This window comes from Coturnix japonica, chromosome Z (genome assembly GCF_054131305.1).
Source record: "Coturnix japonica strain WE chromosome Z, WE-NBRP24, whole genome shotgun sequence".
In the NCBI taxonomy this organism is placed as follows: domain Eukaryota; kingdom Metazoa; phylum Chordata; class Aves; order Galliformes; family Phasianidae; genus Coturnix; species Coturnix japonica.
The window spans coordinates 4627518-4648304 of record NC_140702.1 but is presented as its reverse complement, the minus strand read 5'-3'; the positions used below and the strand labels follow the sequence as shown (position 1 = coordinate 4648304).

General features: G+C 44.2%; 1 protein-coding gene and 1 long non-coding RNA gene across 2 annotated transcripts; both read left to right on the top strand.

The window, feature by feature from the left end:
• Positions 1-662: 662 nt before the first annotated feature.
• Positions 663-5561, top strand: LOC146753635 (obscurin-like). Its single transcript, XM_085529402.1, has 5 exons — positions 663-724; positions 1478-1487; positions 1891-2224; positions 3682-3951; positions 4596-5561. The coding sequence occupies exons 1-5, from the start codon at positions 663-665 to the stop codon at positions 4646-4648; spliced, it is 729 nt and encodes a 242-aa protein (XP_085385528.1). The 3' UTR covers positions 4649-5561.
• A 9008-nt stretch (positions 5562-14569) lies between these two features.
• LOC146753634 (uncharacterized) lies at positions 14570-19792 on the top strand. The gene is made up of 3 exons (XR_014940074.1): positions 14570-15399; positions 16675-16765; positions 19720-19792. It is a non-coding gene; the product is annotated as an uncharacterized LOC146753634 (long non-coding RNA).
• Positions 19793-20787: the final 995 nt, after the last annotated feature.

The window sequence follows — 20787 nt, the reverse complement described above, 5'->3', positions numbered from 1 at the left end:
TGATGTTCAAGGGATTTTGAAGCAAAGATGTCCCCTAGGTAAGATTTGTGGCTGACATTCCCCATACATTGTGGGCACACAAGCTAAGGAGAGACTAGTGATGAGCATGCAGAGAAGCCAATGGTTCAGACAGGTTTGTAGTGACACGACATTGTAGAGTTCTGTCTAGTTCTCCTTGGCATAGTTTGGAAAATAAAGATGAGGTGATTGGTGGTAACCAATATGGCTTCATCAAGGTCAAGCCATGCCTGACAAACTTGGTGGCCTTTCATGATGGAGTAACAGCATCAGTGGATAATGGGAGAGCAACTGACGTCATCTACTTGGACTTGTGCAGAGCATTTGATCCCATCCTGCATGACATCCTGGTCACCAAAGTGGAGAAAAATGGTTTTGATGGATGGACCAGTTGCAGGATAGGGAACTGGCTGGATGGTCACACTCAGAGAGTTGAAGTCAATAGCTCAGTGTCCAGGTGGAGGGTGGTGTTGGGACCAGTGTTCTTTAACATTTTTGTAGGCAACATGGCCAGTGGAATGAAATGCAGCCTCAGCAAGTTTGCAGATGACACCAAGCTGAGCGGTGCTGTTGATGTGCTAGAGGGAAGGGATGCTACCCTGAGGGACCTGGGCAGGCTGGAGAGGTGGGCCCTTGGCAGCCTCATGAACTTCAGTTTGGCCAATTATAAGGCCCTGCACCTGGGTCAGGGCAATCCCAAGCACAGGTACAGGTTTAGAGGAGAATGATTTGAGAGAAGCCTTGACCCTGAGGAGAAGAGTTGGTCTGGAGGGAGGTGTCCCTGCCTATAGCAGTGGGATTGGAACTAAATGACCTTAAAGATTCATTGAGTTCTATTGTTTTTCTACCCTTAATTTTGCTTAAAAGGTTTTAGAATAAATGAGATTCTGGTTTCCATGAAAACTGTTTGCAGGGAGCTCCATTGTAGCTAGTAAGTCTATCTTTAAGTTCAAGGGCAATAAAGCATTGACTGTGTTGAAGAGAGAAATGACTCAGAAATGGATAATGGTTTAGAATAAAACATAATTCTACTTATTTTCTGTGCAAATATGTGTAAGGAAAAGATATCCATTCCTTCTGTGAAACCTCCCAAGTGGTATCTACGTGGGGAAGTCTTACAGGCTGGCAGAAACTTGATTCTGCAGCATGAAGGCACCATCCACCGGCTGAGCATACCGAAAACCACCACTGATATGACAGGCACCATTCAGTTCTCAATTGGCAAATCCAAATCCACAGTCAATCTGCTCGTCAGAGGTAACATATCCTGGCTTGGTTTACATCATGAAGATGAAGAATTAATTAATGTACAGTCTTCCTTCACTGGGGTCTTTGAAATATTGTGTGTGTATCTGGAGGGTCTGCTCCATTTCCAGTTCAAAGTCGTTGGACACTAAATGAGACAGCTGCATCTCAGTAAAAGATCTGTTTGAATAGTTGTGATGTGCTTACTATACAGATCTACAGAGGTGAGGTTTTGTCCTTGGCTATACCCAAGAAGTCTAATCAGGTGAAATTAATTGTATTTGTGAAGTAGACAAGTTTAAGTTTGGTACCACCTAAATTTGATGCAGTTTGTCATTGATTTCATCTGAAAGAAACTTCCAGGCTTTTTATCTGCTGTTGTCCCCAGTGTAAGAGTCTCCGTTAGCATCCTAAAGTACTTGTTATATTTTCAACTCACTCTTATTTGAATAAAAGCCTCAATTTAATAAGCACAGAACAAGAGCTAGACCTTGCATTTGGTAGATAATATACAGTATTACTTTATAGAAATGTAGTCAATGGCATTCCCTATAGGCAGTCGTTTGTTTTATCTTTGGAGTGGTTCACAGAACCATTGTGAACATGAAATGAAATGGAATGGAATAGACGCAAGAGACTTTCCTCTTCTTCCAATTGTCCTCATCCTTTCTTCTCTTCCACCCCTGCTTTGCAGATTACCATATACAAATCACCAGGAAGTTGGAGGACAAGACAGCTTTGGAACGTCATTCTGTCATCCTGTCCTGTGACTTCAGGCCTTCTCCAAAGGTTGTGAATCAGTTCAAGGGCCACACACCCATCGAGCCCTCTGAGAAGTACAAGATCAAGAGGGATAAGCATTCAGCAGAGCTCCAGATTCTGAAGCTGAAGCCCAATGATGCTGGTGTGTACAAGTGCAAGGCAGGAATTGCAGAAACTGAGGCCACGCTGACAGCTGAAGGTATGAGCAGGGAGGGTGGCCTCTTCCATGTCCTATTTCACCTCAGATTTCTCTTCTTGAGCTTGATTTCTGACATTCTCTCCTGCTAACTTTATAAATGTATAATCTTCACTGAGAAGATTACACAAAGATCATCTAGTCCAACCACTCAACTGCTTCCCAACATGATTTATAGTAACAGTGGGAACAGTTCACCTTGTTTCCCCACAGCCCGCAATGTAGAAGTGACGAAGCAGCTGCAGGATGTGGAAATTGAAGAAGAGAGCTCTGCTGTCTTCTCCTGCGAGCTGTCCCATGATGACAAAAACGTGGAATGGTTCCTGAATGGCAACCTGCTTTACACCAACAATTACAATGACATCAAGAACGTTGGCAATTGCTGCACACTGACAGTGAAGCAGGTTAAGCCTGAGGATGCTGGCACAGTGGCAGTGAAGTCAGACAAGGTGTCAGAAAGCGCGTGCCTGAAGGTGATAGGTGGGTCTGGTCACAGCCCTCCTGCATGTAAGAGATGCTAAGGAGCTCCAGTTCATTCCATTGTGCAGCAATCCTGCTTCTAAAGCTCACCTCTCTGGGGTGACAAGTCATCAGGGGCTTTCTTCCAGTGGAAGGTTCCATTGCAGCAGATATCAACGAAGGAGGATGGTTTTGGTGTCCTGCCAAAGCATTCCATTGCTTTTTATCATCATTTTACTTAACACAAGGAGAGTTACAAGAGCAATTTCTTTTACTGCTTCAGTAACATGCAGTGTCAATGCTGTTGTCTCCAAGGATTTATGACTGCAGGGAGAGATCATTCAGTGTGTGTTTTGCCTTTGGAATGACTAATGACCAGGCTGTGAGCAACCCGATCTAGCTGTGAATGTTCCTGTTTATTGCAGGGGAGCTGGGCTAGATGGCCTTTGAGGGTCTCTTCCAATTCTAAGGATACTGTGATTCTAATCTGCTCTCCCCGGCAATTAAGCTCTTTTACTCTATGCGCTCAGAGTTTGAAGGATTTCCTCTTTCTCCTTTCTTCTGCATTTGGTGGATGTTTTTTCCCCAGTATAAACATCTGATGTGTGAAATATAATAGAGATAAAATGAGTCAATAAAAGGGGAAAATCAAAAGTGTTCAGCAGCTTATCCTCTTAATACTGTGGCCTGCTGTATGAGCTCTGCTCCATGTGAGGGCAATGCCAGCTCTCCAGCTTCAGAAGAGCTGCATCCCAATTACTTCATATGCTATCAGTCCCACCCATGGCAATGCAGGCTGTCCCTCCTGTTCCCTGTAGTCTCCTACTGATTAGTTCAGAATTCCATAAAGTGCATTCAGTCAACAGACATGAAACCGCTTTAGGTTCTATATTGGTGTCGTCAGTACTGGTAAAGATTTATTGATTCCTCTTTAAAATATGAAAGCAACTGGAAATGTCTCAACTTCTGTATCACATTTTTGTATTTTGCCTGTTTAATAGCAGAGAAGCCTGCTGTCTTCATTAAGTCCTTGGATGATGTTTTTGATGAGGAGCGGGGTGTGATTAAATTGGAATGCAAAGTCTCTAAAGAGAAGGTCAAACCAGTGTGGAAAAAGGACGGTGTTGTGCTCACTTCTGGCAACAAGTATGAGCTGCTACAGTCTGGGAAGACCCTATGTCTCCTTCTCCATGACATCGAGAAGTCAGATGCAGGTTTCTATACCTGTGATATTGGCACTGATGTTGCCAAGTCAAATGTCGGCGTTCAGGGTAAGTACTGTGGAAAGTAAAGGAGTGCTGAAAGCACATTCAGTGTGGTCACTATGTCTTACACCTATTCCCCCACGAGCCTTAATAGTTTCTACAATAGAACTGTATTACTGCAATTTAACACAGTGATGTCTGGAAAATTCCCATTGCTTTTGATGTAAATGTATCTCATTTTGCCATGAAAATCACCAAACACATCAAGAATGTCCTGGAAATGTTTCCTTTCTAAACATCCCTAAAATGGAGAAATGGTTTGAACACCAGTAGAGGTAGGATGGTAACAAATGAGCTAATAGAAACATTTAATTTCTTGTCATAGGCAAAACCCTTTTTCTCACGCAGCATCCTAGAGTTGTCCTCTCTGTTAGGTTTTTCCCTCTGCAGCTCATTGAATCTTCATTGTGCCTCATGGACTGAGCTGCTCGCCTTGTAGTTCTTCCAGAGCAAAGCCAAGAGAATCATGTCTCTTTTTTTTTATAGCTTTCTGGTGATTCTGAGAGGAGAATGTCTTAGAGAATACATCAGTGAGGAACGCATCCATGATCTGCAAATCCTGAGTTCAAACACCAGTACTGCTACTCACATCGGTCACAAATGCCTTTTCTCCACATAAACCTCATACTAACCTATCTCTTATCTTCCAGAGCTGAATATTGGCATTACCAAAAGGCTGAAAACACTGAAATCCAGGAGGTAGAAGATTGCACTTTTGAATGCATTCTGTCCCATGAAAGCATTGATGAGTTCAAGTGGACACTGAATGGAAGCAGAGTGGAAAGTGGTGGGCGATTTAAAGCTTCTAACGTGGGTTGGTAAGAGACTCTCCTTATCAAAAGTGTGACTCCTACTGACGCTGGGGAAGTCGTTTTTATTGCCCGTGGTCTAACCTCCACAGCCTCTCTGTCTGTGAAAGGTAATGAGATGGGAGAGATTCTGGGGTCTGATTCCTTCAGCTGTCTTCTGATAAGATTGTCATGAGAGCTAACTCATAATATGGTTAAAGTGAATAGCAACCTTCTACTTGAACCTTGAAGCACTGAGAATTTCTCTTAAAAATAAGTGAAAGGAGGAACCATTTTACACAAATGTGAGAACTACCCAAAGCACTGGGGTAGTGTTGGAAATGGGCATCTCACTCCAGCTTGTTCCATTAACAGTAAATCAGGAATGATCTGTTGAGGGAACTGTGGGAGCAAATATCCTCTAAGTATAAGCTGAAGGGATGGCCTTCACATCATCTAGCTGTACAACAAATTCCTATCTAGAACATGTGCATCTGAGAGCATCATCTGAGGCTCCCAGTGTGATCAGTGGAGATAAGAAGAGGCAGTTTTCAGACATGGTTCATCATCCTCAATGGGGTAGATTTAAGACAGAATAAATGGTGCCCTGATTTCTATTGCCTGTACTTTACAGATTACTGCTGGCTGTAGGATGGCCTCTGCTGCAAGTGCCTCTCTAACTTATCTCCAGCATGTAGATGCGTGTATTTTGAGAGAGGCATCCTACCCTAAGTGTATGTTACTCAAAAAGCAATGCAAAACAACCACCAAGGTGAACTCTTCCAAAAGGGGGAAAGTTCTAGTTGCTGCAAGCCACCGAGGTAACCAATAGAGGGGCTAGGAACCAAGGACACATCTTTTGTGTCACTCACCCACCTGTGCCACCTACAATGAAGTAGATGTCATTTTTTTGGAGTCCTTTAATTCCATGTACATCATTTCCCAAAAGCGAAAGAATTTAGAGGTAACCAGCTGCAGTGAAGTGAGCGATTTCAGTGCCTACTTCAGGTGGTGGCAGTGAGTTCAGAGGTCACACTTAATTGATGGTGCTTGCTTCCGTTCTGACAAAGGCTGTAGTTGCAGCTGACTTCCCGAGGCTGCCATACGTGGTTGTGACGCAGCCTTGGGCTTGTGCGTTTGCATGACTCCCACCTTTCCTTTCTGTGTCTTGCAGGTCAGCTGGTGCTGGAAGCGGCCGGTATCTGAGTAGGAATGAAGGTGAGTGCAGGAGCAGCTGCTGAGGGGAGGAAGGAAGTCCATGCTAATGAGCTCTGAAGTATCTGCGGGTCCGGTACCAGAGGAGGCAGCAGTGATGCTGGAGGGCACGTGGTGAGTGAGTGGATATGGTGGCACAAACGCGTGTGTGTGCTGAGGAGTTGGGTTGCACACAGGTGCACACAAAGGGGTGTTTGTGGAAGGTGTAGGCACGTAGGTGTTCCCAGGGATGGTTGGCACACGTCTGTGAATGCAAAGGAGGGCAGAAGATGCAGTACATGCATGGGGGTGTGCAAAGCAGGCAGGGAGGCACACGGGTGTGCATGTGCACATGGATAGGGGAAGGCTGGGGTTACAGGTTGACCTGTGCTGAGGTGAGTGGGGGCTCACAGTGTTGCTCAGTGGTAGATTTGTTCACACTGAGTGCTAACAGGAAACTCGCACACCCTTTTTGTTTCAGCTGTGCCAGCGCTGTGATCCCTTGCTGCAGGGATGTGCTGTTGGAAGGATGGTGTGCATGCCGAGCTCCCATCACTTGTAGGAATGTCCCCCATGACATCCTTATAACAAAGCTGAGGAAGTATGGGATAGATGAGTGGACGGTGAAGTGGGTTGAGAATTGGCTGACTGGCAGAGTGCAGAGGGTTGTTGTTGGCGGTGCGGTGTCTGGCTGGAGGCCTGTAACTAGCGGCGTCCCCCAGGGGTCTGTGCTGGGTCCGGTCTTGTTCAACGTCGTCATCAACGACCTTGATGAGGGAATAGTGACCACCCTCAGCAAGTTTGCTGATGATACGAAGTTGGGAGGATTTACTGACACGCCTGAAGGCTGTGCTGCCATTCAGCGAGACCTGGACAGGCTGGAGAGCTGGGCAGTAAGAAACCAGATGAGGTTTAACAAAAGCAAGTGTAGAGTCTTGCACCTGGGTAGAAATAATTGCATGCACCAGTACAGGCTGGGGGAAGAGCTGCTGGAGAGGAGCTCTGCTGAGAGGGACCTGGGCGTCCTGGTGAACGACAGATTGACCTTGAGCCAGCAGTGTGCCCTTGTAGCCAAAAAAGCCAATGGCATACTGGGGTGCATTAAGAAGAACGTGTCCAGCAGGTCGAAGGAGGTGATCCTCCCCCTCTACTCTGCCCTGGTGAGGCCTCATCTGGAATATTGTTTCCAGTTCTGGGCTCCCCAGTACAAAAAAGACAGGGATCTCTTGGAAAAAGTCCAGCGGAGGGCCACTAAGATGGTGAAGGGTCTGGAGCATCTCCCCTATGAGGAGAGACTTAGGGAACTGGGTCTGTTTAGCCTTGAGAAAAGAAGACTGAGAGGGGACTTGATCCAGGTTTATAAATACCTGAGGTGTGGGAGCCATAGTGGTGAGTCTGGTCTCTTTTCAGTAGTGTGTGGGGATAGGACTAGGGGTAATGGGATGAAAGTACAGCATAGGAAGTTCCGCACATTCGTAAAGAACTTCTTTACAGTGAGGGTGACGGAGCACTGGAACAGGCTGCTCAGGGAGGTGGTGGAGTCTCCTTCTCTGGAGATATTCAAGACCTGCCTGGACGCCTACCTGTGTGACATGGTGTAGGGAGCCTGCTTTGGCAGGGGGGTTGGACTTGATGATCTCTAGAGGTCCCTTCCAAGCCCTACAATTCTGTGATTCTGTGAATCAAGTGTAGAGCAAAAGGGATGTTTGGGCCAGGTGACCGCAAGAAGGCTGGCTGCTTTGGATGGTGGCAGCTGATGGAAACAGGTGCTCTGGGGACCGTTCAGCTTTTAACAGAAGTCAGGGGTCCTGCAGCAAGAATGACTAGGTTCTCAAATGGCTTCAAACGTGCACAGCGATTATGTCTGTCCTGCCGTGCCATCTCTGCTTCTGTTTGATGAAAGCATTTTGTCAGTTCTCTAAGTCAGGTTTCATTAGTATAAACTTGAAATTGGATTTTTGAAACCAGTTGGAAATTGATGGTGCTGATTACCTCTTCCTCTAATTAAAACATTACACCCAATGCTAGGTACTCTGCTTTACTTGTTGTATTATATTAGAGAAGAATTCACGCTCAACTTTAAGCATCTGTGTTTTGAATTATAGGTGGTTTTGCAAAGGTAAAACTCGGGCGGCATCTTCTTACTGGTGAAAATGTTGCAGTAAAAATCATGTAGAAAGTTACTTTAGGGGTAAGCCAAAAGGCATTTAAATATGATAATATCTTCTGTTGGAATTGTGGACTTCTCTAGAACACAGTGGCAGGTGGGATGGTACATAGGAATGCAGCCTACTGGTCCCATTGCCTTTTGAAAGATGCTGTAGAGCTGGAAAAAGTTTAACAGAGCACCACAAATCTTGTTCCTCGTTGTTCAGAGGGCAGTATTCTCTGGCTTTAAAATGGAAAAAGTTATTACATCATTACATTACATTATTGCTACATTATTCCATTATTACAGCAACTTTACCAAAATGCCAATGAAAATGCTGAATGTTTTACTTTTCATTTTTCACAGCTCTGTTTCAGAATTTCTATGGGAGTGATGTCAGTCATTGCTGAGTTGATGTCGAATTGTGTACTGTCCCATATGTGCTTGTTCTGTTCCACAGCAGTCAGATGTGGTACCTGGTATGTCACAGTAGTTAGCGATTTCGTCGCTTACTTTTATGGTCTCTTAAGGATGACTTGCCTCATGCTAAAACAGAAATTGATGCCATGAAGAACTGAAGTCATCAACGTGTTTGCCCATTGGATCATGTAAGAGAGACATCAAAGAAATATTTATAGTCTTAGAGGTAAGAAATAATTTCTGCCACACTTCAGTTGACTGTTTTTATCTTTAGCAGTAGACAATAATATAACAATAAGGCTGAAAAGAAATGATTCCTATATATCTCAGTGGAGACTGGGTTCAAGATTCATTGGTTTGAGAATTAAGTAGAAAATTTTATATATTCTGATACATATTCTCTTATTGAGCATGGGGAACAGGAGAGAGCCCTGTCGGTGCTTTTCTGTGCTTTCTGTGCTGTCATTGTTACTTCTCTCTCTCATATTCTCTAAATGCATTTTCAGATAACCTTAGCTTTCTTATGACAGTATTGTCCTGGATGGGAGCTGTTTGATGACATTGTTTCTAAGGACCACCTTTTGGAAGAGGAAGCTCCAGTCTTTTTTTGACAGATTCTTTCAGCAATTGCTTCTGTTCACAGTCAGGGTTATGCCCAGAGACCTCAAACCAGTGAGCCTGAACTGCAGTCAGTCTTCCATAAATAATAATGAATGTGTTTTTATTTTTTTGTGCCTCAAGGAAGAGTATCCTTTAAACAAATGGTGGCTATACAGAGGGTGTGGGGTGAGATGCATTACTCTGTCACTCTGTCAATTCTGTCACTGAAGACTTGAAGCACAGGTTAGGTACTGGAAGGCTTGAATATTTCCTCACCAATAGGTTAGAGCTTTGCATCTCTCAGTAAAGCAAATCATTACAGCACGAGCATTTTCCTAGGCATCTTATGAAATCCCTCTATCTAAGGCTACTGGAAGGCACTCTGAAGAAAAATCATTCTCCCCAGCTTCTCTTCTCTGAGTGGGAGCTTCAGCCCCCTGCACAGGCTGGATGTCATCCACAGAGTTTGTTTCAGGTTGTTATCCTTCCTGGCCAAAAACCAGATACAGTATTGTAGATGTGGTCCAGTGAGTGTTGAAGCAGGACTGACTTGTCCTGGTCTGGTTGTGCTGCTTTTTAATGCAGCTGATGATCTTGTTGTACTTCTTTTCTGTCAGAGCACACTGCTGGCTTGCATTCAGCCTGTGGTCTCTCACCACTTGTCCTCCTAGTCCCCAGGTCCTTTCCAACAGATACAAGCTAGTATTTCCCACCTGGGATATTGGAAGATGGGAACTTGCCAGCAGTCAGTGAAGATCTCTGAGACAGCGAGAGCGAGCGAGCTTTGAGTAGACTGGGAACCACTGTCCACAGCAGGAAAGAAGAGAAGAGAAAAGATGTTTCCTTGGGCACTTGGGTGGAAATCATTCCTGACTGCTTTCTCATCCACCGGGAAAATCTGCTGATTGACAATTTGAAGCTGATAGACTTTGGACTCTGTGCAAAGCCAAAGGTAAGAGTATCTGTTAAATCAAATACAATGTGCCCCCAAGTAATGCATGTTTGAGCACCGTATGCAACAGGGGCTTGTCCAAACAAACTCCTTAAAATCAAGCTGTTTCTGTGGCTGACATGTTATTGCATCTTGTTTGGAATGGCCTGAACTGTGTGAGAGTGGTTAACAGATTGATCAGATGCACAGTTAGATAATTTTCTCTAGCTAGACTCCCTGTTTTCGTAGTCTAAGCTGTAGATAATCTTGTAGGTTTATCACCTGTCCTATGGAAGGCTCTGTAATAGGAGCATGGGGTTGGTGTGCCTAAGAGACCTTCTAAGGAACTGTCTGTAGGATGAGATTGTGGATAGAATAAAATGACTTTTGCAGGTGAAATATGGATCCTGTGATTGCATATGCTTGAACTGAATTGTTTCTTGATCTTAAAACTGATTTCCAGAAGCCTTTATTAACATGTAAGATGGGTGCTGGTAAGAAAGAATGGGAAGACTGCCTTACTGATTCCAAGAGAATTACTTGTCCTCAAATGATTTTTCCTGGCCAAAGTTAGAGCCTCTCACAGGTAATCGAGACCAACAGGCTGTTGTTGCACCTTCAACAGGCACAATCTAGATGATCAGCTGAGGAAAATAAAGCATCATGCCAAGGGTACTAGATAAGTGAGCAGCTTGAGATCTGCACATTTATGTGATACTCATGGTCTTAGACAATATTTGCTTAGTGAGGTCACACTGAATGAAAAAAATATCTAATGAATGAAAACATACACAGGAGAAGAAGCCTCTGAGGCTCCTGAAGTGTTATGACCAGAAGACATAAACTCTGTTAAAGCAAACGTTTCTCTCTCTTTTTTGTGTTCTTCCAGGGAGGCCTTGATTACCGCCTGAACACATGCTGTGGAAGCCCAGCTTATGCAGCACCAGAGCTAATCCAGGGCAAAGCGTCTATTGGCTCAGAGGGATGTAGAGCGGTGTTTGTTTTCCCCTCTTTCCCTTCCCTCTGCACAGAGCATTTCAAGGCAGTGGAGCTCAGGTAGGCTCTCTTGGTTTCCCTTCTGAATTCTGCTAGGTTGCATTGCTTGGTAGCTCTCAGAAGCTGTCAGTGGCCACAGACTAGAAAAGTGCAATTGGTCTCAGTTCACACAGCTGGCTGGTTTGTCTCTGGCTAATCCTGAACTGCCTCAAGCGACTGCTTTGGGGCTCTACAGAACAGCAGCTTCAGAGATCTCTTTCTATTACTAAGTTTTAGAAAGAGCAATTTGCTCTGTTCATTATCCATCATTTTTGTGCAGTCTGTTTTGTCAGACTTGTCTTTAGCTTCCAAGTTGTATGTGAAGACTTGTTTGCACTGTAATGCACAATGTACTAAAAACTGAGAGATGAAAATGTGAAGAGTTTTTCCAGCTTTGATTTCATGTCTGGAATTTTGGAACCCACTACTTGCAGTTGTTAATCTGTCCAAGCTGGTCTGGTTTGGAATGCCCTCATCCTTCTTGAATCGCTCTGCTGTTAAAGGCGGAGCAATTCCTACAAGTGCCATGGCCCCACTGTTGTTCTAATTCTTGTTTCTTTGTTTTCCACACGCTGCTTTTCAAGCCTCCTTTTTCTTTACAGTCCAAGTGAGAATTGCACTGTGAGGTGTCTGAACCTTGTTGTGCTTCTACATAAAGAGAACAGCAGCAAAGCCTGACAGGTGACTGTGCTGACAGCTCTCGTAGCCAGTAACACGTAACTGTGCTAAATCCCTTGTGACGGCTTTGATTTCATTTTTGCCAGTGAAATCCTTGTAAAAGGAACTGCAGCAGTGTGATGAGCTAAGGTGAAGATGCTGGTTTTAGTAGTGCTCTAAGCTGAGTGGAAGGGCAATTGAATGAGGGTTATATGCTTTCTGTGGACAATAAGTTTGTGGTGCTGTTGGGGTGGGTCCAGAGGAGGGGCCACTGTGATGATCAGAGGGTTGGAGCAGCTCTCCTATGAGGAAAGGCTGGATTGTGGCTCTGGGCAGCCTGGTCTGGTGGTTGGCGACCCTGCACATAGCAGGGGGTTGGAACTGGATGATCTTTGAGATCCTTTTCAACCCAGGCCATTCTATGACTGTACAGTTCCATACTGGAACAAATATAAAATGCTAGCTATGTAAAACATGGAGTCAAACCTGTGTGATTTGTCCACACCAGGAGGTGATTAGAAAACAGTTTGTAAGCTACAAAGTTGCTTGCATGAAAGGAAAAGAAAATAAAACTACAAGAAAAAGGGAATACCTCTCTTCCTGAAAATATGAAGAATAATGGACCTGACATGAAATTTGGGTGAAGCTGCCTGATTTTATGAAGCTATTCCCATTATTTTCTTGGTGCTGTGTTTCCCAAATGAGTGGTTTCTGGCTCTGCTGCAGCACCAGTCTGCATGTGAACATCAACTCTATTCACCATCTGGGAAGATTAGGACTTCCCTTCTCCCACCAGCACCACTGAATTACAGTTACTCAGTGGTTAAACAAAGGAATCCTGAAAGAAGGGTTTACAGCTGTCATGTTATCTGAAGTGCTTGGGGCATTCTGATGCTATTAAGCTCTATGTATTAACAAGTTCAAAAAGAAAAGGTCGGCATCTGATTGTTGTGACAGTTTCTAAGTTATTTGGAAAGCTGTACCACCCAACCACTCCTTCTATTTGATATAGGTGACAAAGCTCAGTTTAATTTCTGACTGCTGTTTAAATTCTGAAGCTGGAGCTGGTTCCTGGAGCAGAAAAAGCTCGGAAGCTGTCCCTCCTACAAGCAGGCACCTCTGAGCAAAATATGACATCTCAGTTTCTGATGGTAAGGTCAGGAGATCTGATTCCAGTGTCTAGCTTTCGGCTTCATGCTATGTTAGTGGGACCTTTGGCATCTAGCACTTAATGATCTTGAAGGTTTCTTCCAACCCAAGCCCTCCTGTGATCCTATGATTCTGTGATTTCATTCAGGTTTATTAGGATGAGATGAGTTCTCCTGAATGCGCTGTTCTCCATATGATTATAATTGGATTCTAGATGTGTGACTTAAACCAGACACCAAACTTTCTGATGGCCAAAATGAAATGAACTCAATCCTTTACTTTGTCAGTAGTCTGTAACTAGAGCCCGTCAGGTAATTCCCAGCCTCCTGCCTGTATCAGTGGCTGCACACAGTGAAAAAGTCTGATGGGATTTTAACCTCTAAAATGTTCCAAAGCAACCAGAGGGTGAATATATTCTCTATGCAAATACCTGCAGGAATAAGCTTGTCATGTATGTCCTCAGGTAGCACAGTAGTTAATGGTGGGACTCAGTAGGTCATGCTGAAAGTTGAGTCTGCTGATCTTGAAGGTCTTTTCCAGCCTACATGACCTTATTCTAATATTTCTGTATTTATTTCTGCTCAGCTTCCAGAAAACCTCCCACCCAGCCCCCAGCTGACCCCGTGGTGAAAAATAGAACAGAAACCTCAGTGACGCTGGCATGGTCCCCTCTGAAGATGCTCCGCCCCATTCCAATCGATGGCTACATTGTGGAATGTAAGGAACTAACTGGCTTCACGTGGGTGAGGTGCCACGAGTCTCATGTCCCCGTCCCAGAGTTCACGGTGAGCAATCTGTCTGAAGAGGCTGATGATCAGTTCCGAGTGTCTGCAGTCAATGCGCATGGACAGAGCCCGTCTCTGGAATTCCCAGGGAGCGTGCACCTTGGTAAGCACAAAAACCCCAATGGAAATGGGTCAGTGTGAGCTGAGCAGCTGTGTTGGTTCCCTTAAGATGTTTCCTTTGACTGTAAAGATAGTAGAGCATTAACACACCAAAGGCTTTCCTTTATTCCTAGTTCTCCTATCTCCTATCAACCTCCAGCTACCACTAAAATGATAAAAGTTCTGTTTTTGTGACAGAGACATGAATATCCTTATCTTTTGATATCTCACATGTGCAAGAGGCAGAACTTTCTGTAATAGATCTGAAGCATAGAAGTGCTTCTTCCAGCACTCATGCAAAGGGAGAAGTAGAAATGTACCTTTTAAAAATGATTTAATCTTCCAACTCTAAATGAGATACCAGACTTGCATCTAAAGAGCATTAAGACATCCATGTTGTTCTTCCTCAGAACCAGTCCTGGCTGTGAAATCCCCCCTAACAACTGGTGAAGCTGTACCTGGAGGGGATGCCATGTTTACTATTGACCTTACAAAATGTTGTGGCACTTGGTACCTCAGTGGTAAAGTCTTACAGGAAAGCGAGACCTGCATCATCAAGAGAACCCAAACTACTCACAGCCTAATCATAAAGAACATCACCAAGAATGATGGTGGAGCAGAAGTGAAATTTGTTGCCAAAAATGTTGGTGTCATCACCAAGATGAGAGTGAGAGATATTTGCTTTGATCCTTCTCCTTTCCTCTTACAGTCAAGGCATAGTTGCTGTGATCTGATGATTAGAACTGGGGCTGCAGGCATTCACTGACTGTACCAAATACCTGAAATTGCATCCCATGGACTGACGTGAGTCCTGGTAATGACCTAAACATGATAGCACTGAGTGTAGGGTAAGCCAATCTACCCAGCTGCTTGGTATCTGAACCAGATTGCTTCATGCCAGCTGATGTATGTCAGCAGTTCACAGCTATTGGCCAGTGCATTCAGTCAGCAGGTTTACCACTGCATCACCATAGAGCAGTACTTTCAGCTCCAGGTTCAGACAGCCTTTCTGATTGCACTGGAATAGTTTAGAAGTAGGGGAGCAATCATTCCAATAATATCTCTATGAATCAGCTTTGCATGACCAAATAGAACAAATAAACATTCATGATGGGAGGAACTGTTTGTCACTGGGTGGAAACCTCTGCAGAAGCATGTTTAGAGCATTCTTAATCAGTAGCAGGAGATGTTTGGTTGAGTTTTACTTAGTAAATCCTGCAAGAAGACCAAATGAAATATCTTGAATTGCTCAGCACTGACACAATGATGAGTGCAGGAACAGAAGGTGATACTTTTTCAGAGATGTTGCAGCAAACATTGACCACGTTAGCCTGATATCAATTGAAATAACGAGGCCTTTGCTCCTGACAGGTGCTGCAGTGAGATTTACCAATAAGAGCAAAGATGTAGAAAAGATCTCCGCTGGGCTGCGTGAGGAAGCCAAACTGCAGGCTGAGCTTTCAGACACAGGCGCTACTGTGGAGTGGATGAAGGATGGGAAGGAGCTCAAGGCCAGTGAAAATTATGAACTGCACATTGTGGGGAAGAGACACACCCTGAAAATTCACAGTGTCTCAATGGATGATGCTGGAAGTTGTTAGTGCATCTGTAAGGGGGATAAAATGCTCTATCAGCTTTCAGTGAAAGGTATGTGACAGTCTGGGCTGTCCTCTTCCTGCCCAGGGCCAGCAGACTGCATTCACCTGACTCCCCGACAGTCCAGCTGTTGTCAGACAGCATCTGGGGTGTTTTCAGTGGCTGTTTTGACTTGAACTGGCCAATCTGCTTTGTAGAGCCATTTGATTTCTGTGTTCTGTCCTGTGATTCGTCCCTAAGATATAGAGGAAGTCAAGGGAAAGATAGGAAAAAGAGCATCCCAGCCTTCCTGCTCTTCTCTCAGGGTGGCCACGAGAGATGAAGTCAACAGCTCTTTTTGTAGCAGTGATCCCAAATGTAGAAGAGACCTGTGAAGAGTCACAGGGATGTTTCCTTAGCTGTCATTCCATGGTGGGCTTTTTCTGACACAGATGTAGAGAGAAACTGAACTTTCCCACGCAGGTCTCTGTTTTGCTGCAGGGTTTAGGTCCGATCTCTGAGATCCACACGCTGGGCCTTGATTGCAATAAATGAGAGCCCTTTGTTTGCTCCAGTGGAAGACTTTCCATTTCTGCAGTACCCTCTGCAGATGACACAAATGCAAATGCACCTTCTTCCCAGCAACAATTGCCTTTTTTTTTTTTTTACATTGAGTATGCATGAGGCTCTTCATCATATTCTGCTGGCTTGTCACACTTGTTGGTCCATGGAGAAACAACAAAGCCCTTGAGCAGTGTATGTTTGACTCTGGAGAGCTTACTTAATTGCTTCTTCTCAAAGAACAAACTCCAGAGAGGCATGGAGACAGCTCCAAAGAGAATTGAATAATGGGACTAAATTGATGGAGAGCAGAACTTCCTGCCAAGACTTGTCAGCTAGTCTTAATTTTGCTTTTCTTCTCTCTCTTTGTCATGTTAGCATAATATTTCATACTGGCAGGTCTGCCCCCAGAATTAACTGGCACAGGCTGCCCAGGTGTAACTATCACATGTTTATGTGTTTTGATGTTTCACAGTGGGTCTTAAGTAAAAGGAACTCAGGTTTTGGTTGCCTGCAGGACAGATGTTCTTTTGGGTTCAATGTGTTTGCATAGTGACTTGCAACCATGGGACTGGTGTTCAAGGACCCTCTTGGTTCCTTCAGTTCCTCGGTTCTTTCTTGCCTAGATTTGACACTTTGTTTCAACAGAAGAGCTGATATTCTCTAGTGAAGGCTATTGGTTTGGGCACAAGTGGTAACCTAAACCTGTTCGAACCTGTAGATACAAACCTGCAAGATGGTCTCATTTCAGTCCCTCAGTCAATACTTTCTCTTTTCTTCCCTCAGAGCCAAAACCTGTGTTTATAAACCAGGAGCAGGTGCTGAAAGAATTGAGTCTCAGCTGTCCAAGCTCAACGTGGACGTCAAGTGGTTCAAGGTATGGCATGTAATGGTATTTTCCTTTCTGACTTCTCTGGAAATGAATGAGAGCCTTTAATTTCACTTCCAAGGGATGTGAGTCTGAGCTTTTGCTTGATAGCTTTTGCACTGCTCTCTTTTCTTTATGCTCTTTTACTTGCCCAGATCAGCAGTCTTTGTTATTATGTCCTGAGTTCATTTATCAAGTTGAAATGGAAGTTTGTTTTGGGTTTCTTGTGAACTCCTGAGGTCTTGCTGCACAAAATATTGTTGGTTGGTGTAGAGTCTTGAGCTTCAACTCTAACAGAGAAATTCTCAGCCTGGATTTTGTAGCCTTGTTGTGAACTGGGTTTTAGGGTGAAATCTCAGTTTTCTTTGCACCTGACAGTGTGAGAATTTGCTCTGGCACTTTGTGTACCTCCCCGGTGCTCAGCTGTTCCTTCCCTTACTTGGGGATAACGTCATTTATTCAAGGTGATGTCCAAACGAGCTTGTTAACAGTCCTCCGCAGTGCTTTAAGCTGTCATAGGTCAGCCAGAATTTATGCATGTTCTGTAGCTGTTCCTACATGTTGAAAACACTGCACTGTGCTTAAGCTTCAGCATATGTTCCAGTAAGCACAGTTCCATTAATTCTAGGGGAGTGGGTGAATTAAGCATAGATCTGAAGGCTCCCTTTGCTCAGTGCAGAGATGGAAGGACTCGTGGAGATCTGACTTGACATTTTCCCTTCTAGGATGGGAAGGAGCTCCGTCAAAGTAAAAAAGTGGGCATTACTTCCCAGGGAAATAAGAGAAGTCTCATTATTCACAAGTGGTGAACTCTCATTTTCTCTCTCAGTCTGCAACCAGGTTGGGTTGCTGTTTCAGTACTGGCTGTTTTATGCAGGAACTCTGCTCCTGAGGTTAATCCAAGTTGTATCCAGGCCCTTCAGAAGGAAAGGGAAATAGCAGCACAGAAATATGGTCTGATTCTGACAGAAATAAATGCAGACCTGGAGAGTTAAAAGGGATTGTGTGATGTTCAAGGGATTTTGAAGCAAAGATGTCCCCTAGGTAAGATTTGTGGCTGACATTCCCCATACATTGTGGGCACACAAGCTAAGGAGAGACTAGTGATGAGCATGCAGAGAAGCCAATGGTTCAGACAGGTTTGTAGTGACACGACATTGTAGAGTTCTGCCTAGTTCTCCTTGGCATAGTTTGGAAAATAAAGATGAGGTGATTGGTGGTAACCAATATGGCTTCATCAAGGTCAAGCCATGCCTGTCAAACTGGGTGGCCTTTCATGATGGAGTAACAGCATCAGTGGATAATGGGAGAGCAACTGACATCATCTACTTGGACTTGTGCAGAGCATTTGATCCCATCCTGCATGACATCCTGGTCACCAAAGTGGAGAAAAATGGTTTTGATGGATGGACCAGTTGCAGGATAGGGAACTGGCTGGATGGGCACACTCAGAGAGTTGCAGTCAATAGCTCAGTGTCCAGGTGGAGGGTGGTGTTGGGACCAGTGTTCTTTAACATTTTTGTAGGCAACATGGACAGTGGAATCAAATGCAGCCTCAGCAAGTTTGCAGATGACACCAAGCTGAGCGGTGCTGTTGATGTGCTAGAGGGAAGGGATGCTACCCAGAGGGACCTGGACAGGCTGGAGAGGTGGGCCCTTGGCAGCCTCATGAACTTCAGTTTGGCCAATTACAAGGCCCTGCACCTGGGTCAGGGCAATCCCAAGCACAGGCACAGGCTTAGAGGAGAATGATTTGAGAGTAGCCTTGACCCTGAGGAGAAGAGTTGGTCTGGAGGGAGGTTTCCCTGCCTATAGCAGTGGGATTGGAACTAAATGACCTTAAAGATTCATTGAGTTCTATTGTTTTTCTACCCTTAATTTTGCTTAAAAGGTTTTAGAATAAATGAGATTCTGGTTTCCATGAAAACTGTTTGCAGGGAGCTCCATTGTAGCTAGTAAGTCTATCTTTAAGTTCAAGGGCAATAAAGCATTGACTGTGTTGAAGAGAGAAATGACTCAGAAATGGATAATGGTTTAGAATAAAACATAATCCTACTTATTTTCTGTGCAAATATGTGTAAGGAAAAGATATCCATTCCTTCTGTGAAACCTCCCAAGTAGTATCTACGTGGGGAAGTCTTACAGGCTGGCAGAAACTTGATTCTGCAGCATGAAGGCACCATCCACCGCATGAATATATCGAAAACCACCACTGATATGACAGGCACCATTCAGTTCTCAATTGGCAAATCCAAATCCACAGCCAATCTGCTCGTCACAGGTAACATATCCTGGCTTGGTTTGCATCATGAAGATGAAGAATTAACTAACGTACAGTCTTCCTTCTTTGGGGACTTGGAAATATTGTGTGTGTGTCTGGAGGGTCTGCTCCATTTCCAATTAAAAGTCGTTGGACACTAAATGAGACAGCTGTCTCTCAGTAAAAGATGTGTTTGAATAGTTGTGATGTGCTTAGTATTCAGATCTACAGAGCTGAGGTTTTGTCCTTGGCTATAGCAAAGAAGTCAAATCAGGTGGAATTAATTGTATTTCTGAACTAGACAAGTAGAAGTTTGGTAGCACGTAAATTTGATGCAGTTTGTCATTGATTTCATCTGAAAGAAACTTCCAGGCTTTTTATCTGCTGTTGTCCCCAGCGTAAGAGTCTCCGTTAGCATCCTAAAGTACTTGTTATATTTTCAACTCACTCTTATTTGAATAAAAGCCTCAATTTAATAAGCACAGAACAAGAGCTAGACCTTGCATTTGGTAGATAATATACAGTATTACTTTATAGAAATGTAGTCAATGGCATTCCCTATAGGCAGTCGTTTGTTTTATCTTTGGAGTGGTTCACAGAACCATTGTGAACATGAAATGAAATGGAATGGAATAGACGCAAGAGACTTTCCTCTTCTTCCAATTGTCCTCATCCTTTCTTCTCTTCCACCCCTGCTTTGCAGATTACCATATACAAATCACCAGGAAGTTGGAGGACAAGACAGCTTTGGAACGTCATTCTGTCATCCTGTCCTGTGACTTCAGGCCTTCTCCAAAGGTTGTGAAACAGTTCAAGGGCCACACGCCCATCAAACCCTCTGAGAAGTACAGGATCAAGAGGGATAAGCATTCAGCAGAGCTCCAGATTCTGAAGCTGAAGCCCGATGATGCTGGTGTGTACAAGTGCAAGGCAGGAATTGCAGAAACTGAGGCCACGCTGACAGCTGAAGGTATGAGCAGGGAGGGTGGCCTCTTCCATGTCCTATTTCACCTCAGATTTCTCTTCTTGAGGTTGATTTCTGACATTCTCTCCTGCTAACTTTATGAATGTATAATCTTCACTGAGAAGATTACACAGAGATCATCTAGTCCAACCACTCAACTGCTTCCCAACATGATTTATAGTAACAGTGGTAACAGTTCACCTTGTTTCCCCACAGCCCGCAATGTAGAAGTGACGAAGCATGTGCAGGATGTGGAAATTGAAGAAGAGAGCTCTGCTGTCTTCTCCTGCGAGCTGTCCCATGATGACAAAAACGTGGAATGGTTCCTGAATGGCAACCTCCTTTACACCAACAATTACAATGACATCAAGAACGTTGGCAACTGCTGCACACTGACAATGAAGCAGGTTAAGGCTGAGGATGCTGGCACAGTGACAGTGAAGTCAGACAAGGTGTCAGAAAGCGCGTGCCTGAAGGTGATAGGTGGGTCTGATCACACACCTCCTGGATGTAAGAAATGCTAAGGAGCTGCAGTTCATTCTATTGTGCAGCAATCCTGCTTCTAAAGCTCACCTCTCTGGGGTGACAAGTCATCAGGGGCTTTCTTCCAGTGGAAGGTTCCAATGCAGCAGATATCAACGAAGGAGGATGGTTTTGGTGTCCTGCCAAAGCATTCCATTGCTTATTATCATCATTTTACTTAACACAAGGAGAGTTACAAGAGCAATTTCTTTTACTGCTTCAGTAACATGCATTGTCAATGCTGTTGTCTCCAAGGATTTATGACTGCAGGGAGAGATCATTCAA